At 33.9% G+C, this 17,879-nt stretch overlaps 9 protein-coding genes across 9 annotated transcripts; 6 read left to right on the plus strand and 3 right to left on the minus strand.

Moving 5' to 3' along the window:
• Positions 1-458: 458 nt before the first annotated feature.
• NAEGRDRAFT_54236 (uncharacterized protein) lies at positions 459-1,142 on the minus strand (the record flags this gene model as incomplete). Its single annotated transcript, XM_002669380.1, has 1 exon — positions 459-1,142. One exon carries the CDS (start codon positions 1,140-1,142, stop codon positions 459-461), a length of 684 nt encoding a protein of 227 aa, XP_002669426.1.
• A 713-nt stretch (positions 1,143-1,855) lies between these two features.
• Positions 1,856-3,262, plus strand: NAEGRDRAFT_54237 (uncharacterized protein; the record flags this gene model as incomplete). Its single annotated transcript, XM_002669351.1, has 2 exons — positions 1,856-2,028; positions 2,353-3,262. 2 exons carry the CDS (start codon positions 1,856-1,858, stop codon positions 3,260-3,262), a joined length of 1,083 nt encoding a protein of 360 aa, XP_002669397.1.
• Positions 3,263-4,565: 1,303 nt separating this feature from the next.
• Positions 4,566-5,586, plus strand: NAEGRDRAFT_75663 (uncharacterized protein; the record flags this gene model as incomplete). The annotated part of the gene is made up of 2 exons (XM_002669352.1): positions 4,566-4,996; positions 5,049-5,586. The coding sequence occupies 2 exons, from the start codon at positions 4,566-4,568 to the stop codon at positions 5,584-5,586; spliced, it is 969 nt and encodes a 322-aa protein (XP_002669398.1).
• An 876-nt stretch (positions 5,587-6,462) lies between these two features.
• On the plus strand, positions 6,463-7,588 carry NAEGRDRAFT_75664 (uncharacterized protein; the record flags this gene model as incomplete). Its single annotated transcript, XM_002669353.1, has 2 exons — positions 6,463-7,028; positions 7,072-7,588. The coding sequence occupies 2 exons, from the start codon at positions 6,463-6,465 to the stop codon at positions 7,586-7,588; spliced, it is 1,083 nt and encodes a 360-aa protein (XP_002669399.1).
• A 168-nt stretch (positions 7,589-7,756) lies between these two features.
• Positions 7,757-9,163, plus strand: NAEGRDRAFT_75665 (uncharacterized protein; the record flags this gene model as incomplete). The annotated part of the gene is made up of 1 exon (XM_002669354.1): positions 7,757-9,163. One exon carries the CDS (start codon positions 7,757-7,759, stop codon positions 9,161-9,163), a length of 1,407 nt encoding a protein of 468 aa, XP_002669400.1.
• A 137-nt stretch (positions 9,164-9,300) lies between these two features.
• On the minus strand, positions 9,301-13,430 carry NAEGRDRAFT_54239 (uncharacterized protein; the record flags this gene model as incomplete). Its single annotated transcript, XM_002669381.1, has 5 exons — positions 9,301-10,109; positions 10,536-11,770; positions 11,934-12,601; positions 12,719-12,747; positions 12,836-13,430. 5 exons carry the CDS (start codon positions 13,428-13,430, stop codon positions 9,301-9,303), a joined length of 3,336 nt encoding a protein of 1,111 aa, XP_002669427.1.
• A 639-nt stretch (positions 13,431-14,069) lies between these two features.
• On the plus strand, positions 14,070-15,467 carry NAEGRDRAFT_75668 (uncharacterized protein; the record flags this gene model as incomplete). The annotated part of the gene is made up of 1 exon (XM_002669355.1): positions 14,070-15,467. One exon carries the CDS (start codon positions 14,070-14,072, stop codon positions 15,465-15,467), a length of 1,398 nt encoding a protein of 465 aa, XP_002669401.1.
• Positions 15,468-16,178: 711 nt separating this feature from the next.
• NAEGRDRAFT_75669 (uncharacterized protein) lies at positions 16,179-17,156 on the minus strand (the record flags this gene model as incomplete). Its single annotated transcript, XM_002669382.1, has 1 exon — positions 16,179-17,156. The coding sequence occupies one exon, from the start codon at positions 17,154-17,156 to the stop codon at positions 16,179-16,181; it is 978 nt and encodes a 325-aa protein (XP_002669428.1).
• A 203-nt stretch (positions 17,157-17,359) lies between these two features.
• NAEGRDRAFT_75670 (uncharacterized protein) lies at positions 17,360-17,806 on the plus strand (the record flags this gene model as incomplete). Its single annotated transcript, XM_002669356.1, has 1 exon — positions 17,360-17,806. The coding sequence occupies one exon, from the start codon at positions 17,360-17,362 to the stop codon at positions 17,804-17,806; it is 447 nt and encodes a 148-aa protein (XP_002669402.1).
• Between the last annotated feature and the right edge of the window lie 73 nt (positions 17,807-17,879).

A 17,879-nucleotide genomic window follows, 5' to 3' on the forward strand; every position in this document is an offset into this window, starting at 1 on the left:
TTTTTAGTTTTTTGTGTCGCTTTGATGTTGTTAAATTATATTATATTTAAAATTAAAACAAACCCGTTTCTTATTATCACCATTATCATCACCATTATTCTTATCATCATCATCATTATTATTATCATATTCATCATTATTATCATCATCTTGTTCAACCTTTCTTTTACCAAACATCTTCTCCTCTATCGTAGTAGGAGGAAACAAAAAATGTTCACCATAAATAAAATTATCATTTGTTAAATCAATACATTCCATATTAACAAACTCTTTTATATTATATGAATGTATAATGTGATCAACATGGATTCTAATAAATTTTGCTCCTTCGTGGATTTTTAGGTTTATGGATTTTGTTATTGGTGGACCTTGTATTCTCATTTTTTTTTAAAACATTTAAATCTATTAATAAAACATGCCGGTAGGTTTTATTTTTAGATCATCATATAAAAGTTGAATCATAAACGTTCTTTCCAAACTTTCTTTCCTTTAGCTAACTGTTCATTAACTAATTGCAATTCAAACACAATATAATCAAACTCTATTCTGATCTTGTGAGTTTCTTGTAAATAAACCAATTTTAAATTCACTACCATTGACCTCCACTTCTTCTTTTTATGTTCCCATTTATACAACCACCAATATCTATTATCCTCAAGAATAGGAAGAAAGGAATTTGGAGCATCATTAATCCATTCTAAAGTAGTTCTATCAACTTTTCTGCTACTTCCAGCCTCAAGTCCTCTATCAAAAATCCGATAATTGTCTTTGCTTTTACTTCCGTGAAATGATAAATCCAATTTCATACATAAAGCTTTCCATTCTATTTCATCACAACTAATTGTATTGTAGGTGTTAACAAATCTAGATATAGAACGTTTAGCATCTGGCACCATTCTTCTTCTGATAATATCCACAATCTCAGCCTCCATTACCATCACACGCTTCAAATAATAATCAGCATCAAAAATAAAAAAACTTTTTCGTTTTCCAATTAAATTATCGTCCAATCCTTCATTAAAATCACCAAAGAGATCCAAATAATCATCTAAACTCCCATCATCTGCTTTTTCGACAGTAGCAGCAAGCTTTTGTTCAACTTCTTCCAACACAGCCCTCTTCGAGACTTTTTTTTTGATCATTCCAAAATTTTAATCTCACGCATTGTTGTTGGCATGGTGTTTTATTGAAAAAATTTTTGCCGCAAGTTACCAGCAAATAGTAAGCTAGTGTTATTGTCTTTTTAGTAATAGTGTGCAGGATGTTGGATGAGCGCTGGCTAGGTTTTTTATCCGTATGTAACTGCCATCCATCTCACCTTCACCCTGAAAAAACTCGTTAGATATTTCGCAAGGGTACAAATGTTCCCGCCAAATTTTTGAACAATGTGAAATTAATTGTTTTAGCAGCATTGCAAAGGTTTCAATGAATTAATTGATAACAAAATTTTGATTTTGGGATGGCATTGATTAAATTAACTTGTGGATTCATTTGATACTCAGTAATGCTTCAATGTTAAATAGTTGCAAATTGGCGCCAAAATTTTGGCGCCAACTTTAATCATGTCTGTCTTTCCAAAGATTAGAAACTTATCTTCTCCTGTCCATCAGATATCTCAAGCTAGCTGACCCTCAACTCAGAGGTTATCCGTTGGTTAAATATCCATACACACTATTACTAAAAAGACAATATATATTTATATATTATATTATTAATATTGTCAAAGGCATCAATCAAGTTAAAAAAGATATAAATCTATTAATAGATCCAGCAGTAAACAAAATAAACTGCAACAAGTCGTTAAATACGAGAAGAAACCTCAAGTTCGAAAGCAAAACATCAACACACAAAAAAAATGCCACAACACCAAATCCAACACAAACACCTCCAAACCGTCTCTGACCTCAAACTCAACATTAAACCACGAAAAATCAGTGATTACAATCAGAAACGTTGGAATTCCCTCACCGATGCTGAAAAACGAATCTACAACGACAATTATTGTTGTTCCTATTGCGACCTTCACAGGTATAGCATGAAAACATACTCTAGTAATATGATCCCATTGGCTGTTGTAATGGAATCTACTGGTGGACATGGTCCTCGTTTTGTTTCAAAGAAATTTGGACGAAACTTGTCAGTACACTCCAAGATTTTTGTTGGCATTACTGATTGTTAAACAAGAATATGCTTCTACAACTGTGAGATACTGTTTTTTGAGACAGGGAAAGTTTGGTCATAGGATTGATCATTCGAAATGCGCAATTTTAGAAAAGGGTGAATTCTTCAACCATTCTTTGTTGGGATAAAGAAACTGGACGAAACACAAGTAGATTTGGTGCTGTTAAACAGATGGAAAACCAAAATTGTTACCATCATGCTGAATCAGGATAACATTAAGGAATCTCAAGTGTCTTGGAAAAAGGGAAAAGGACTAGTTTTTGAAAAAAATGAAGAACAAAGGTTGATTCCATGCATTTCTGATGGAAACTGTCTGGATTTTGTTGGAAGCACTGATTCTACAGTGTTCAAAGCTAGTTTTTCCAATACAGATAGTCCAGAATTTACTGATGTTTCTCTGAAGTGTGATAAGAAATGTTTGGTTTTAGTCAACCAAACAGATCAAGCAATTTACTTGATTTACAATCAAATTCACAAAATGGTGAAGATGGAAGATGAATACTCAAGTGAATTGGTTCAATTTACTAATTTCTCACAATTTTCAAAGCTCATTACTCAGTCTGAGTCAAGAGCACTCTGTCGATTGACCAAAACCAAATACTTGGTGTTGATTTTTGAAGACAACTCCAACGCAATCACTTTCCAAGATCTAATCACACAAAATACACGTTGGTTTCTCTTTGACTTGCAAAGCCACTCAATTGAGGTTGTGAGCCCAATTGTCCATCCATTAATTCAGCAGGGAAAGCATGAATTCTCAATCATTCAAAAAAAATCAAGAAAAAGAAAAGATTTTCGTTTTCTAGATGGTGATGTCAATGGTGGATACAGTGAAGCTTTGGAATTTCCTCAATCTTTCTCAAAACCAAAGTTGTTCGCTTTTCGTCCATTTAAGGCAAATCCTGACCTCTTCCAAGTTCATTTGAATTTGAGAGAGGAATTTGAAGCAATGAGTTTTTCTCTTAATTCATTGGGGTTTTCGTTCAGATTCTTGTTCAAAGTGAAGAGTGAAGCTCCAACTCCTTTTTCTCAAAAACAAACATCCTCCTTTTCCGATGTTTCTCTTCAATGTTTTTATTAATTCATCCAACATACTCATAAAATGTAATGAATAACGAATACATTGTAAAGAGTGCATGCATTCATTTTTCTCATCAAAATTATGGATGTTGAATTTATGAAATTGATGGCTCTGTATTTCGTAAGAATGAATTAAGCGAAGAAGCACATCTAAATAAACAATGAAAAGGCATTTCTTCCAAGAAAGCAATCAATATTTAACAGCAGATGCTTTAGCTTGCACTTTATCTTTCAATCCTGAAAAAACTGTTGGTGGTAAATCTGGAGCATCAACAGCAATTGCTTTGGGTATTTATTATTACTATCATGTAGCAATAGAAGAAATTCCATTATGAGAAGACAAAAAATTTTTAGTTCAATAATAATCATCTTTATTGTAAACATTCAATTCAAAAACAGTAAATAAAGTAATTGCATATCATCAATGAAACTATTCCTCAAAATATAACTTGATTAAAACCCTTTCTAGAGATCTTTTTAGATTCTAAAAAATTGTCTCTTTCCCATCAGATAATAGGCCACAATTCTCGTACCTATCAGTGCAACCGAACCAAATGATGCAATCAAAAAGCCATAAAGTATGGAACCAATATAAAAAATCATGTGATACTTGTAGAACTCAGGTTCAACCGTACTGCATTCTTTTTGGTTGACTAAAGCAAACGAACATATACGAAGGACAATTGCAATCAGTATACAGCAATAATTGAGGATATTAAAGATGGTAAAACCCTTCGTCGTTTGCTTTTTAACATGATATTCAAATGTCTCTGCATCCCATTCCTTGTCAACCTTCATGCACTTTTGTTTAATTGTTTCCTCTACAAAATGCATAATCTGATAAAGGGAAAATAACAGAAACTGAATGAGAAAAAGTATGGTGATTGTTTTGCACTGACACGATTCAGTATCATCCAAATGAAAGAAGAAAGCAATGATCAGCACTATAGTTTGTCAAAATTATTTGAAACTATATCCGAAACAAAAACACATACCTTCAACTATTTTATAAAGCAAGGAAACCAAGTAAGCTAAAACGAGTCCTACTTTTGACAAACTATTGTGTTTTTATCTTCAACAAGTTATCGGAAAGTGAGAAACTTACATTTTGGCAAGCAGAGTGGCGAGTTTACTTCTCTTCTCACTTTCGTTTTCTTGTTGAACAACTAAATTATTCTCAAGATTGTTGACAACCTTTTTTTCCACATTTTCTCTTTTTTCGAAATTCTCATCATCAATTCCCAAATTCTCCTTGCTATTGTTGTGTGAAATCATATTTTTTTTAAAACGAATTTTTTTAAAAAATGTCAATTGACTTGTCGTCATCCTCAAAGAAGAAGCATCACGATGACATTTTAAACAAGTTTGGTCTCGATGTGAACATTACACTTGTTGGATCTGGTGGTTTTGGTTGTGTGTACAAGGTTGATGTGTCAGAAAATTGCTATGCCATAAAGGCAGTTGATTTTGTGGAGGATAATCAAATTTCGGAGAAACCAACAAGAAGTGAAGTGGTTATAGAAGCCATGAGAGATTTTAAACATGAGAGATTGTTGAATATTATGGAGAGGTTTGAAGTGGACTATACTTTGTACATGGTTTCGAATTTTTGCAAATACGAAACATTGGAACAAATTGGAGGATATTTGAAACTAGATGAATACCATTGTTTGTTGATACTGAATCAATTACTGGAAGGTTTAGAATATTTGCATTCCCAAAAACTCATACATAGGTTTGTTTTATAACTTAACCAAATATTGTAATATACGAAACAACCTAAACAGAGATATTAAACCTAGTAATGTCCTAGTGGAATCAATAGATCCTACACGAGTTATTCTCGCAGATTTTGGGTTATTATTGCATGAGCATGGAAATAGAGCTGATCAAATGTGTGGTACCTTATACTATCTGCCTCCTGAAATTTCCCCAACAGGAGGAAAACGATTCACCTTCGCAGCTGATATTTATTCACTCGGATTGACCATAATTTCAATGATGGGAGTTCATATTCAGTTTCCAAGAACCTCACTTACTGTCAAAGGTCAAGTAATTCAGGGACTAAGGGAGAAATTAAGTAAGGCAACTATAGATATCCTATTGGATATGATTCATCCGTCACCTTCTCTCAGAGCTAACTTTTGCACAAACTTAAAAAAGAGAGTCAATCAAGTGATGAAAACTCTTGAAAACACTGAAAATCTCTATCAGAATCGGCAAATGTATGAAGATATTGAGGAAACTGCCTTTTACAAAATTGGTTATTTCCTAAACGAAGTTGTGGATATTATAACCAATACCAAAACAGCAAATATTATTTAATCAATTATTACAAAAGATTTATTTATATCTAGAGAATTCATTCTTTCCCACCATGAAATTGGCAACAACTCTCAACAGCATGTAAACACAAACTGTACACAAATTGAATACTATGACATATACTAAAAAGGAGCAAGTATACGACAAGACATTCGAATAAAATTCTGGAACTTGACTAGTGTTTTGGCATTGAGAAACGAGTGCAATATTACATATTGTTAGAATAACGACTGGAACTATGTGTACAACATTACATGATCTGATACAACCGTACATTGAATCATCACACACTTCACATTTGAAACATGATTTCATACAGACCAAGCAAGTGTTTAACAATAATGAAAATATGGAACATGACAAGATGATAGAAGAGATGGAATGTGATTTACATGATTCGGTATCACTCAACTGATTGTATCTATTATAGAGAACGCCTAAACTGTCAAGTTATTCAAATATTGCAGAATAAACTTACATCCCCAAATGTTAAATGCCAAAATTGTGAAATAATCAAAGAGAAGGTATAATCTAAATATTCTATTGTGTAAATTGCCAAGTTAATAAAGAAAATCCAAAACTTTGAAAACTCACATGGATCCTGCTTTTTTTCCAGTCGTGGTCTGAGATGAGATTTGTTCTTCAACAGTTTTTGGTTTAGCATTTGGAATCACAAGAAGCGAATTATCATTCCAAAGATCCGATACTTGTTCAGAATGTTCATTAGGGTGGAGAGCAACTAATGACATGTCATCAACATCATTGTGTGAATCCATTTTTTTGAGATGACTGTCAACTAAACTGTTGAAGAAATGCTTGTGGAAATAGACGTGGGACATCTTTCACACACACTTTGTGTGAAACACTTATTAAAAAATGGCTGACAACGATACAACATGTGATCAAATGATGATGGATTATTCATTTGGAGGTGGTCATATCAATTCAAATTTGCGAGGAAATTTACCCAACGATCAAAGAATTAGAATGAAACACATGAATGCCATCAATAACCATTATTACCTTTACAGTAATAATTCTAATACGAATTCTAATACTAATTCTAATAATGTAATAGAACCTATAGGAGCAGGAGGATTCGGCACTGTCTACAAAACACAAATTCCCTTCGATAATACCATACACAATGTTGCCATTAAAGCAATTGAATTTGCAGAGGATAATCCAAAGAGTGAAAGTGAAAAGCAAAAGCCAAGCAGAAGACAAGTAATGAAAGAGGCCAACAGAGTATTTGTGCATCCTCGACTTTTATATGTGATGGATAGTTTTGAGGAGGATAAAACTCTCTATATTGTCTCGCCATTCTATGCAGGTGGAAGTTTGGAAAAGAATCAAGTAATAGAGGAGAGGTCATGTTTGATAATTCTTGAACAGGTGTTGGAAGCTCTCGAGGTGTTACATGCCAATGATTACATTCATAGGTAGGTTTTGGTTTGGCAATCATGGAAACTAAACTAATCTCAGAGATATTAAGCCTCACAATATTTTTGTCAGAAATTCGAATCCAATTGATGTTGTTCTTGGTGATTATGGACTGCTGAGATCTGTACACACCTTAAAAACAACAGGATTTTGTGGAACAAAATACTTTACAGCACCTGAAATTAAGGGAACAGATGTTTCAAGTTACACAAACAAATCAGATATTTACTCAACTGGTATGACAGCATTGAGATTATTGGGAGTTATTATTTCCGATCCAAGAACGACGACTACATTTAAAAGCCAAGTCGTCAATGGATTAGCATCTAGGAATGTTAGTAGGGAAACAACAGAGTTGATATTGCAAATGGTTCATCCAAACAGAAGAAAGAGGCCAAATGCCACACAAGCAAGACAACAAGTTCAACAAATTTATTTCATCTTGTTGCAACAATCGAATGATTTCTCTCCAGTTTCGCCAATTCAAACAACTAATAGTGGTAATTATGGAGGTTTTTTGCATGCTGTGTTGGACTCCTTTTCAGAACTTTTCTTTTAATACTTTTGTAAAAAATTGAAGAGAATCTTTTAGTTTAGTTTTTTTACACACAAGTCAACCAGAGAAAAGTAAATTTTGAGATTGATTTAAAAAAAAATGCAAACAAGGGTCGTACTGTCGGACTTTCAAACTCTTGATGATTCATCACTGTTTCAATTATTTGAAAAGATGAAACATAAACTTTCAACAGCTAGAAAATCAAAAAGAAAATTCTTGGAAAATCGAATGAATATTGCTTTCGGATACATTCCCATAGAATTTTACAAAGATAGGGAATACGTTTTGGCATCCATCAAGAAGAATGGCTCTCATTGTCTCTATGATATTCATCCAGAAGCCTTCTCCGATCGTGAAATTCTATTCGAAATGTTAAAATCCCTTAAAAATGATAATTTTGCATCTGTTCCAATTGACAATGAAATATTGAAACCATTTGCTAATGATCGTGAAATTGTCAAATTATTAATTCACCTAGATTCTTCTTTCTTTGACAATCAAAAATTCAAATTCGATAGAGAAATGGCTCTATTGGCATGCATTTCATGTTCAGATAACTGTTTCGGGATTAGTACGGAGTTTATGGAGGATGAGGAGTTTGTTTTGAGTGCTATTGAGGAGAATTATTCAGTATTCAATACAACAAGTGATAAATTGAAAAATGATAAAGCATTTATTAGAAAGGCATTGAAGAGAAATGGAAAGGTAATTTACGAGTTGAGTGATGAGCTGATGGGTGATGAGGAGCTCATTAAGATTGCTATTGAACAAAACCCAATGGTATTCGAAGCGATATATGAAAATGAGAGTATTAATTGTGGAGCAGATGTTATCAAGATGGCTGTCGAGAAGAATGGACAGTTATTGCAATTTGTGACGGAAGATTTGGAGAATTTTGATAGAATTGCAGTGAAACAGAATCCATTGGCATTGGATTATGCAAGTGATCAATTGAAAAATGATAGAGATAGTGTTCTGGAAGCTGTCAAAAAGGATGGATCTTGTTTTGTTTATGCATCTGAAGAATTGAGAAGTAATTCTTCATTCGTGCAAGAGGTAATTGATAATTGTGCAATTCCAAAGGAAAGCAATGAAATGCATCACGTTCTACTCCTCATTTTGAAAGAAAAAGGATATTGCCCTACCTCTGTCTATGAAGCATTGAGAAATATTGATAAGGAACTTGCTTTGAGAATAGTTAGCATTCATGGAGAGATGATTTGTATAATGGTCGATTGGCAGAATGATAGGGATGTGTTACTGACAGCATTTGAAACATGCACTTCATCTACAGGAAGAAAACGTATCTGCTCAAATATTTATATTACTGATAAGGAGTTAATTTATGAGATTTTTGTAAAATATTCCACTGATATTATAGGTCAAATTTATGAATTGGATGTTGAATTGTTGAGAAGATTGCTTCAAATTGATGGTTCTGCATTTCGTTTAATGGATGGAAAGTTTAAGGATGAACCTATACTGATTGAAGAAGCTTGGAAACAAAGTGGATATGTTGATGGGCCATCTGATGAATTATATACGAAACGTATGGAATATGCCTATCCAGAATTGTAAAAGTCATCATCAAATCCTAATTGAATTAAATCTCTACCAGCAAATATAAACAATTTCACTATTAGGTAAAATTAACAGTTCAAATAATGGTTTTTATATTCATGTATCAAGTTGGATTTAAAATCCCAAAATCCCATTTAATATTGAACTTTTCTTTGATTAATAAAGTTCATAATTTTTTGAGCTGTTTCCTTTGCCTTATAATAATTAAGGTAGCCCTTTGTAAACTTAACATTTCCAGAGCTAGTCACAATTATAATCTTTCCACTTGGAACTCCATTCACTCTCATTGAAAAATCCATCTCCACCACAACATCATTTATCGAACTATAAGGCACAGAAACTTCACGATCCAGACAGCCAAATTTCACAACTGCTCCATAACTCTTACTCATCAATTCTCTCTTCCTATCATCAAATATAAAGTCAGTATCTCTTGTAATAAGTGCAATAATCAAGAATGGTATGGCCAGGAATGGAAACCACAAAAAGACAAGGCCAACAATAAAGAAAACCCAAGCGAAATTATTCTTTGGAGCTTTCATTACTATTCTTCCGTGCTCATCTACCTGAACATCAGCCGAGTTAAGATTTGATGGTGGTGATTGTGGAATGTAAACTTGTTGCACTGGAGGCATTTGCTGATTATATTGAGGCTGCAATGGTTGTTGTGGAGGGACAAAACCTATTGGTTCTGGTAGATTATTCATCATACCTTGTTGGGGAGGAATTTGAGAAGGAACTTGATAAATATATTGTTGTTGTTGTTGATGTTGTTGTACCTGATCAATAGTTTCATTCACCACACCAGTTGGTTGATAATACTCTGCGTGATCGGAAGAGTTTGATGCTTCTTGTTGAACAAGAGGTTCCTTAAGGGAATCTTGAGTTTGTTGCAAATGCATTTCGCTGGAACTGTAAGGAGGTATTTGAGGTATTTTGTTTGCTGTTGTTTTTTCAATAATAACATTCACAACAGCAATATATTACGAGAGATATTAAGGGCGGCTTGATGTTATGGTTCAACAACATAGAAGTAATGTAATAAGGGCATTCAATGGTGTGGATAATGGCAATGATGGTCCATCAGCATTTTATTAAATATACTTCAACATGCATTAGTATAAGTCAATTGAACTCTTACTCCACCCATTATTATGAGATCTCAGAAAGTACATTTGGCTCACAATTTATCTTTTGGTATAATCAGAGTTGTTTCTTTTGTACCGAATTACGGCTCCAATTTTTAAATTACTGTTCAGGGTGCTCCTTAATGTTAAGAACTATCCAATTTTTCGATTTACATCTTGTATCCATTCAATACCTTGCTACTGGATACTACAACTCTTGTGTGACTTCTTCCCTGGCTTACTTGGCGATTTTCTACTGAGCAGTTGCTTAATGTGAGGAATAGAGTCCCATTCATTCAATTTTCCTTCATACATTTTAGAAAGTGGTTTCAAATTCATTTCTGCAAACTGAGTGAGTAAATTGAATATTTCATGAACTGGTGGTATCATTTCTGGTTCGTAGATTGGAGAGGAGGAAGGTATTCTTTGTTGTTGGAAAAGAGTTTCGTCACCAAACATTAACATCCACTTGCAAATATCTAAAAAGTTTTCAACAGAGAGTAAGGTGGCGAGCTTTCTGATTAGATATATTTGAATAACACTGTCCATTTGGAATAAACTGGCATGATAAATCATTCCAATTAGAATGGTTATTTCACTATTCAAAAGGACGAAAGAATCATCCACCGAGTCTTGTTGTTTGGATATTCCATAGCATGCGTGCATGAGATGGAGTAGTGCCTTTTCCTTAATCTTGGCCTCTGATGCTTCGATTGCATTTCTAGAATCGAGGTCAAAATCATATAAATCCAAGCAATTATCATCTTTGGAGAATTGGAACTGTTCATCAAATATCTTTTCAAAAAGAGGGCTATAAGATGAGAGGATTGTCTTGTGCAAGTACAATACGTGCTTCTTTTCTGAATCGATAATTACCTTGACATCTGAAGTAGCTTGATCGTTGAACATGTTGTGGAAAATATGTCTATGGTTCGATTGTTCATGAATTGGATGATTAATGTAGTGAGCGAAGGGTTTTTTCAAGCGAACTACACGAGAGACCTTTTCCAATGGTGTATCTTGAATATTTGCATTGAAATCTTGGAAATTATCCAAGAGCATTCTTATCTCATCGGCTACTTGATCTGTAAGTTCCACATTACCATCTATTTCTTCAACCAAATAGTACATTACAAATCTTCTAAAATTCTCTATAATTAAATCAGTTTCGATATGATTCATGACATAGAGAGCATGAACCTTCTCGATAGGGGTCATGCTTACTAAGTGGTCCACTATCTTCTCCTTCTTGTGCACAAAATGACCTTGAACACAATCCACTAAATATTGAGCAAAATTTAGTGCGATAGTAGTCATGGAATTGAGATACTCTTCATTAATCACCACATTCTCATAAAATTTTGGTGTTACCTTTCTCAATAGTGGACCATATCCATAAATCTTGTCATGGATTCTATCTCTATTGTAATGTCTAATAGGGAAGTGAAGTATTGGCAGAGAATCAATTATGGCCTTTCTGTGTGCAAAGTAAAAATGTGATGAGAATGCAGATGTCTCAACTCTGTTGATGGTATCAGTGTTAATTGAGGAAACCTTCCTGAAAACAGATGAATATTGTGTTATATCCCCTGTACCAAGTCTATTTAACTTGTGAAGAGCAGCTCTATTTAAAAACTTACCTTCCATCAGTATTAATACCACAACTGTAAGCATTCTGATCAGTTAGGAAAACAGACAACGAAGCTCCACATGAAACATGTTTTGGAATGAGATTAGTTTTCAGCATTGCAAATTGTGGCTTTTTCACTCTATCTGAAAGACCCAACTCACCATTGATATTTCCACCACTGCAAATCATGTATCCACCAGTATTAGTAATAGCCATCGAATGAACAAATCCACATGAAATTTTTGTAATCTTAAATCCTGGTCTTACCATGTTAATTTTGACAAACTTTTTTACACTCTTCACATTACCCAGTCCAATTTGTCCCGATTCATTAGATCCAGATACGTAAATCTGACCATCCTGACTCAGTAGAACTGAATGGTCCTTACCAAAACTAATATCTTGAGCCAAAAACCCAGCTTGAACCAATGTGAAATAGGCAACGTTGGGCTTGGATGACTTTCTACCAATGCCCAACTCTCCACAATTATTCTTTCCAGCAACATATAGAGCTCCATTATTTGTAATGAATGCAGAATGATGCTCTCCACAACATAGTCTCTTGATGGGTATATTCAACTCGTACGATTCAATAATTTCTTCCTTTCCATCTTCTAATGAGTGTTCCACGACATTATCTTCATTACTGCTTCCACTCCCACTGGATGAACATTCTTCCTCTTCATTGTTTGAGGTATTTACAGTATATTTTGGTATATTTACTTTTTCGAAATCCTCCCGTTTCACTAAATCTCCCTAAAATGATGAGTCAATAAATCAATTTCACTAACTTACCAATCCAAGTTGACCATTGGTATTTAAACCTAAATTTAATCAATTAATATAACAAGTCCAATTGGATGTTTCCAATAATAATTATCAGTTTCCATATTTAGATATTTTATGACTTACCACTGCTGTACAACTCTCCTTCATTCGTTAACAACATCAAATGAAACCATCCACTCGATATTGCCTTCACCTTCTTATCAAAATGTAATTTATGCATTTGTGACAATCCAGATTGATTTGTTTTCATTGCTCCCTTGAACGAATTATATCCACTCACATAAACTTCTCCAAATTCTGTTAATATTGCCAAATGATATGCACCTGCTTCCACTTGTTTAATCATAATCGGAGCAAAAGAAGGATTTTCAATTGTATGATGAGATGAATTCTTGCTAATTGGTGTTACAGTTGGAACTGGCTTTTCCGAATAATCATCCAATTGACCCAATATTCCATACTTGTTTTTGCCACAAGAATAGATAAGATTGAGAGGTGCATTAGGAGAGGCAATATGTAATAGAGGAAGTGAAACACTATTTCTATTATTGTTTGATGATGATTTTGAAGTATTCGGAGAAGAATTATTATTCAATGTTTCCTCTTCATCATGTTGATGATTAGCAAGCGACGATGATGCTGATGAAGAAGGACTCTCAGGTGAAGTTGCCTCCACCATTGAATCATCTTCCGTAGTTGAAAGTCTACTCTCTTCCATTATTGAAAATTGAGTTGGTTACTGGAAGTTCTTTGAGGTGTTTTTTCTTATATTATTAATATCTATCGGGACAGAGCAACAATTAATCGTACTACTCTGATGATTAATTCTAATGATTGTTGCTGTGTTGGGTTGGGCTCTCGTAGTTTCCTCTATTGGCCACAGTTTCTAATTTTGATGTTTTCTTCTTATTGTCTTGCAGCTTATTCTTGATTCTTTGTTATTAATAATTCTTCCTTATTGTACTACCAAGGAAAAACAACAAATCACTGGGCGGGAATTTTGTAGAGTTGTGGCTAGAAAGCTTTGGCGCTTGTTTTTTTCTTTTGAAATTTAAAAAGTTTGAAAAGAGTAAAATTGATGATGAATTTTTGAGTTGTGCTTGAAGTTTTGAAGGTCTTTCTAAAATGGACAGATGTGGCTTGGTGGCCATGTTGAGAAAAAGGCAGTTGATACCCTTGAGGTGAAACCAATGAGGATGGTTCAAAAAATTGTTGTAATCTCGAGTTCATTTCGGTGCCTTATACGAAATATCATGAAGATGAGGATGTAAAGTGGAATAGGGTTAGTCCAAATCGTTTCAAACATTTATTGGCACTGGAGATTGGAGAAACAGAATCTTTGAAAGAACTTGAAAATATGTGGACAAGGTACGAGCAAGATCCATCTCTTTTGGATACAGTTACAGATTTTGTTACAAGGTTTTTGCGAAACAAATATTTTAAAAAAACCCTGGTGACCAAGTATGTCATTAAATTGAATAATACCGAACTAGCCAAAGATTTACTGAGAGTTTCCTCGAGTGGCAATAACTTGGATGCTGAGAGTTTAGTTGCATTGATAAAAGCATTTGGGTTGGAAACATATAGAGAGAGGGTAATGGATCTTTTGGTAAAATGCAAAGCCAATCTTGCCTATGGATTCTTACAAGAAATTGAGGATGAGGAGATGGCAGAGAAGGTCATTTCTTTTTTTAGTGTAAAAGGAGGGGCCTCAAGCTATGAAAGTATTGTTTTACTCTGCCAAAAATATAACAGGAATTTGAGTGAAGAGGTCAGAAAGAAAATGTTATCGAATTGGTATGGGGATGTGCAAGATCTATTTGAAATGGCTAAAAGGTTGAAGGACAAGAACTGTTTCAACGCAGTGTTGGAGAAGTATTTCCGTCCTGCTAAAGATAATGTACCACATTATGCAAGAAACAAATTGAATGATTTTGATATGAATGTTAGCATGGTGGTGGATTGCATTCAATATCTTGGACTCGACAATTGCTCCAATTTTTTGAAGGAGTTAATAGCTGAATATTGTGCGAATGTTTTCGACTCTGTACTAATAAGAATTCTCAAAATGTTTATCGGCCACCCAACCAATGAGCATGTAATCATGTTCATGATAGAGCAATTATGCTCTGGAATCTCTAAAAAAGTCACAAGTGACAAGGTGGATGAACTGGTTGGAATTTTACAAGGATTTGAAACAAGAGATGTTGGATTTATGAAAGCTTTCGTAAAAGGAATTACACCTTCTAAGGAAAATAGAAAAAATTATCATGTAATAATTTGTCCTCTAATTACAAAAGTTAAAGGAGTGGATGCTATCATCAACAGTGAGCCAATACAAAAATTAATATCCAAATGTATCTCATACTATGACAAGGTTATTGATAAACCTTCTAAATTAACACCTCCACCTTCAAATTGGACAATTGATGTAACTCTGAAATGTACTTGTGATTATTGTCAGATGGCCACACAATTTTTGAAGAATCCTCACGTAACTGAATACAAACTTCAGGAAAATGAAAAACTCAGAAAGCACGTTACAGATAATATTGTGGCAGTCACTAGAGAATGTCTCTATAATACAGAAAAGACAAATAGACCGCCTTACATCTTGCATATTACAAAGAATACTCAATCTAAAGCCATGCAAGCAAAAGCATTGGAAGAAGTCAAAGCCAACAAAATCGAGCTGACCTCATTACTTACCTCAAGTTTGGAACCCAATAAGAAAAAGTTGAAAATTGAGGAATAATCTAGAGGATTAAATTATTACAATAATTTTATTATAAGAATATGATATTGAGAAATCTATTCATCTTGGTCTTCCTCCAAATCCTCAATATCTTCAAAATCCGCTTCTTCAACATCCTCACTAATATGCCATTCTTCATTCTCATCTTTAATAATGGATAATATTTGAAAAAGAGGATTCTGCAATATATAAATGGTTTGATTGTATGGACGTTTCCTTTCACTTTGGATTTACCAACCGGATATGTTTGTAATCTGTGTAAATTCTCATAAATGACACCATGTACAAATTCCGTAACGAGCAAAAGACTCGAATTTCTTATTGGAGGTTTGGACTAGACGTTCCTTAATTTCTTTCTGGAAATAATTCCAATCTGAAACATAGTACATTCCTCTTGATACCAAAATTAGGATACAATGTTCAAATCAGTCAAATTTCCTTCTGTCAAATATTGTAGTAATCTTACTCTCATTTCTCTTTCTGTTTTCTTCACTATCCTCCCAAGTAAGAGAGAGGGCGAAATGAATGGTATTCGTACTGGAGAATTCTCTTCCTCCTCATCAAACACTCTCCCCAGTACACATTTCACTTCTTCCAATTCTGTTGTGTTGATAATATGATGAATGAATCTTTGGATAATCAAAATCCAAATAATATGAAACGATTGAATTGACAGAATTTCTGATATGTGAATCAGAAATAACTTCAAATTCAGGTCTCATTTTGAAATGAATTTCCCAAATTGACTGTAACTCCTTTCTGTAATTTCTTAATTAGAATATCTGGTTTGGTGAAGAGTACTATTTTTCTTGTGTCCATTAATTCTGGAATACTGTTCATAAATTTAAACATCCTTTTGGTATCTTGAATTCTCAAAGTTTGCGAATCATCTTCAGCTAGATATTGATCTATCTCTGAAAGTGAGATCACCAAAAAGATTGTTTCTGGCATGGAAGCCAAAGACTGCATCCATGTTCTTCTTTCAGTTCTAGCCCCTCCCACATCCCTGAAATAGCCATACCTGAATTCAAATTGTTTGCTTGAATTTGTACATTCATAACACCACGTCAAAGGAAGAAAGCTTTCGTTTGGATTTTCAATATTTTCCAAGAATTCTGGTAAATTTTCCAGCATTTGAAGGTTCAGTCTTGAATGTAAATTGATGCTATTTTTGTGTTCATTGCAATATTGTGAAATATTTAAACTTATTTCATTCCATCTAATTTCGTATAATTCTCGCATATTTGGAATTTTCCAAACATGGATTAATAATTCACAAAAATCAAAATTAGAAACTTGTGGAAAGGAATCGAATAAATCCCAATCTTTTATCCTGATAATTTCCTCAATTTTATCCAAAGTCGATTCAAATCTCTCTAAAATCAACCCTTTCATTTGCTTTCTTTCACTTTCTTCCAAAATACTCCACAATTTTCCCATCATTGAACAACAAGCATACTGCAAATCATGCTCAAACTCTATTTTACTCGAATAAAACCATTCCTTCCTCAAAATATGTTTTGCCAAATAATACAATGTTGATTTTCCACTATTGGCTGTTCCAAAAAGTGAGCAGCCCTCACCTATTTTTCTCCTAATGGGTTGTTGTTGATTGGTTGCATCCGAAGGCAGTTGTTGCTGCTGATGATGATGATTATTTGGTATCGGATGTGATTGTTGTGCTCCCATTTTTTTCTCTAAGGAAAAGTTCACCATCTTTTCTTTTCAATTTTTTGTAATTTTTGATATAGTTTACAATAAATAGCAGCTCATATATTAGCAATTATTGAGATCATTTTTGAACATTGTTGCATACTGGACGGAAACATAGAACAAATCGTTTCTTTTCCAATTCCAGTTCAGAAAAAATTGTCACAACCATAACCACCACCATGACACTCCACGCACGATCTTATACCCCAAGTGGTGGTGTTGCTACTTCCTCTTTTGTGATTGCCATTATTATTATTGCCACCATGTTCTTATTAATTCACTCTTCCAATGCCTTGAAGTGTTATAGTGGCAGTTTCACTGGTAGTATCACTCCGATTACTTTGCAGAATAATCTGACTCAGGTTTCAATTAGTGCCTCTGGTAATGTGTGTTATAGTTATAAGGTGGCCATGAATGGAGTCTTGAATGTGTTCGGAGAGATGAGCAGCAGTGAATGCTCTGCTACCAAGAGTAAAGGTTCTCCCTATTTTGATGTTGCATGTTGTGCTGTGAGTGATTTGTGTAATACTGGAGCTACTAGTGGTGTTGTTGCTGTTCCGACAATGTCTTCTTCATTGATGATGTTTGTTGGTTTGATTGTTTGGTGTTGTTGCTTAACGTTTTAATTATTTTCCAAATTCAACTGAAAATTCTGTTTTATCAAAAGTCAACATAATTGTAAATAGAGTAAATTATAAT

This window comes from Naegleria gruberi (assembly GCF_000004985.1).
Source record: "Naegleria gruberi genomic scaffold NAEGRscaffold_83, whole genome shotgun sequence".
Taxonomy (NCBI): Eukaryota; Heterolobosea; class Eutetramitea; order Acrasida; family Naegleriidae; genus Naegleria; species Naegleria gruberi.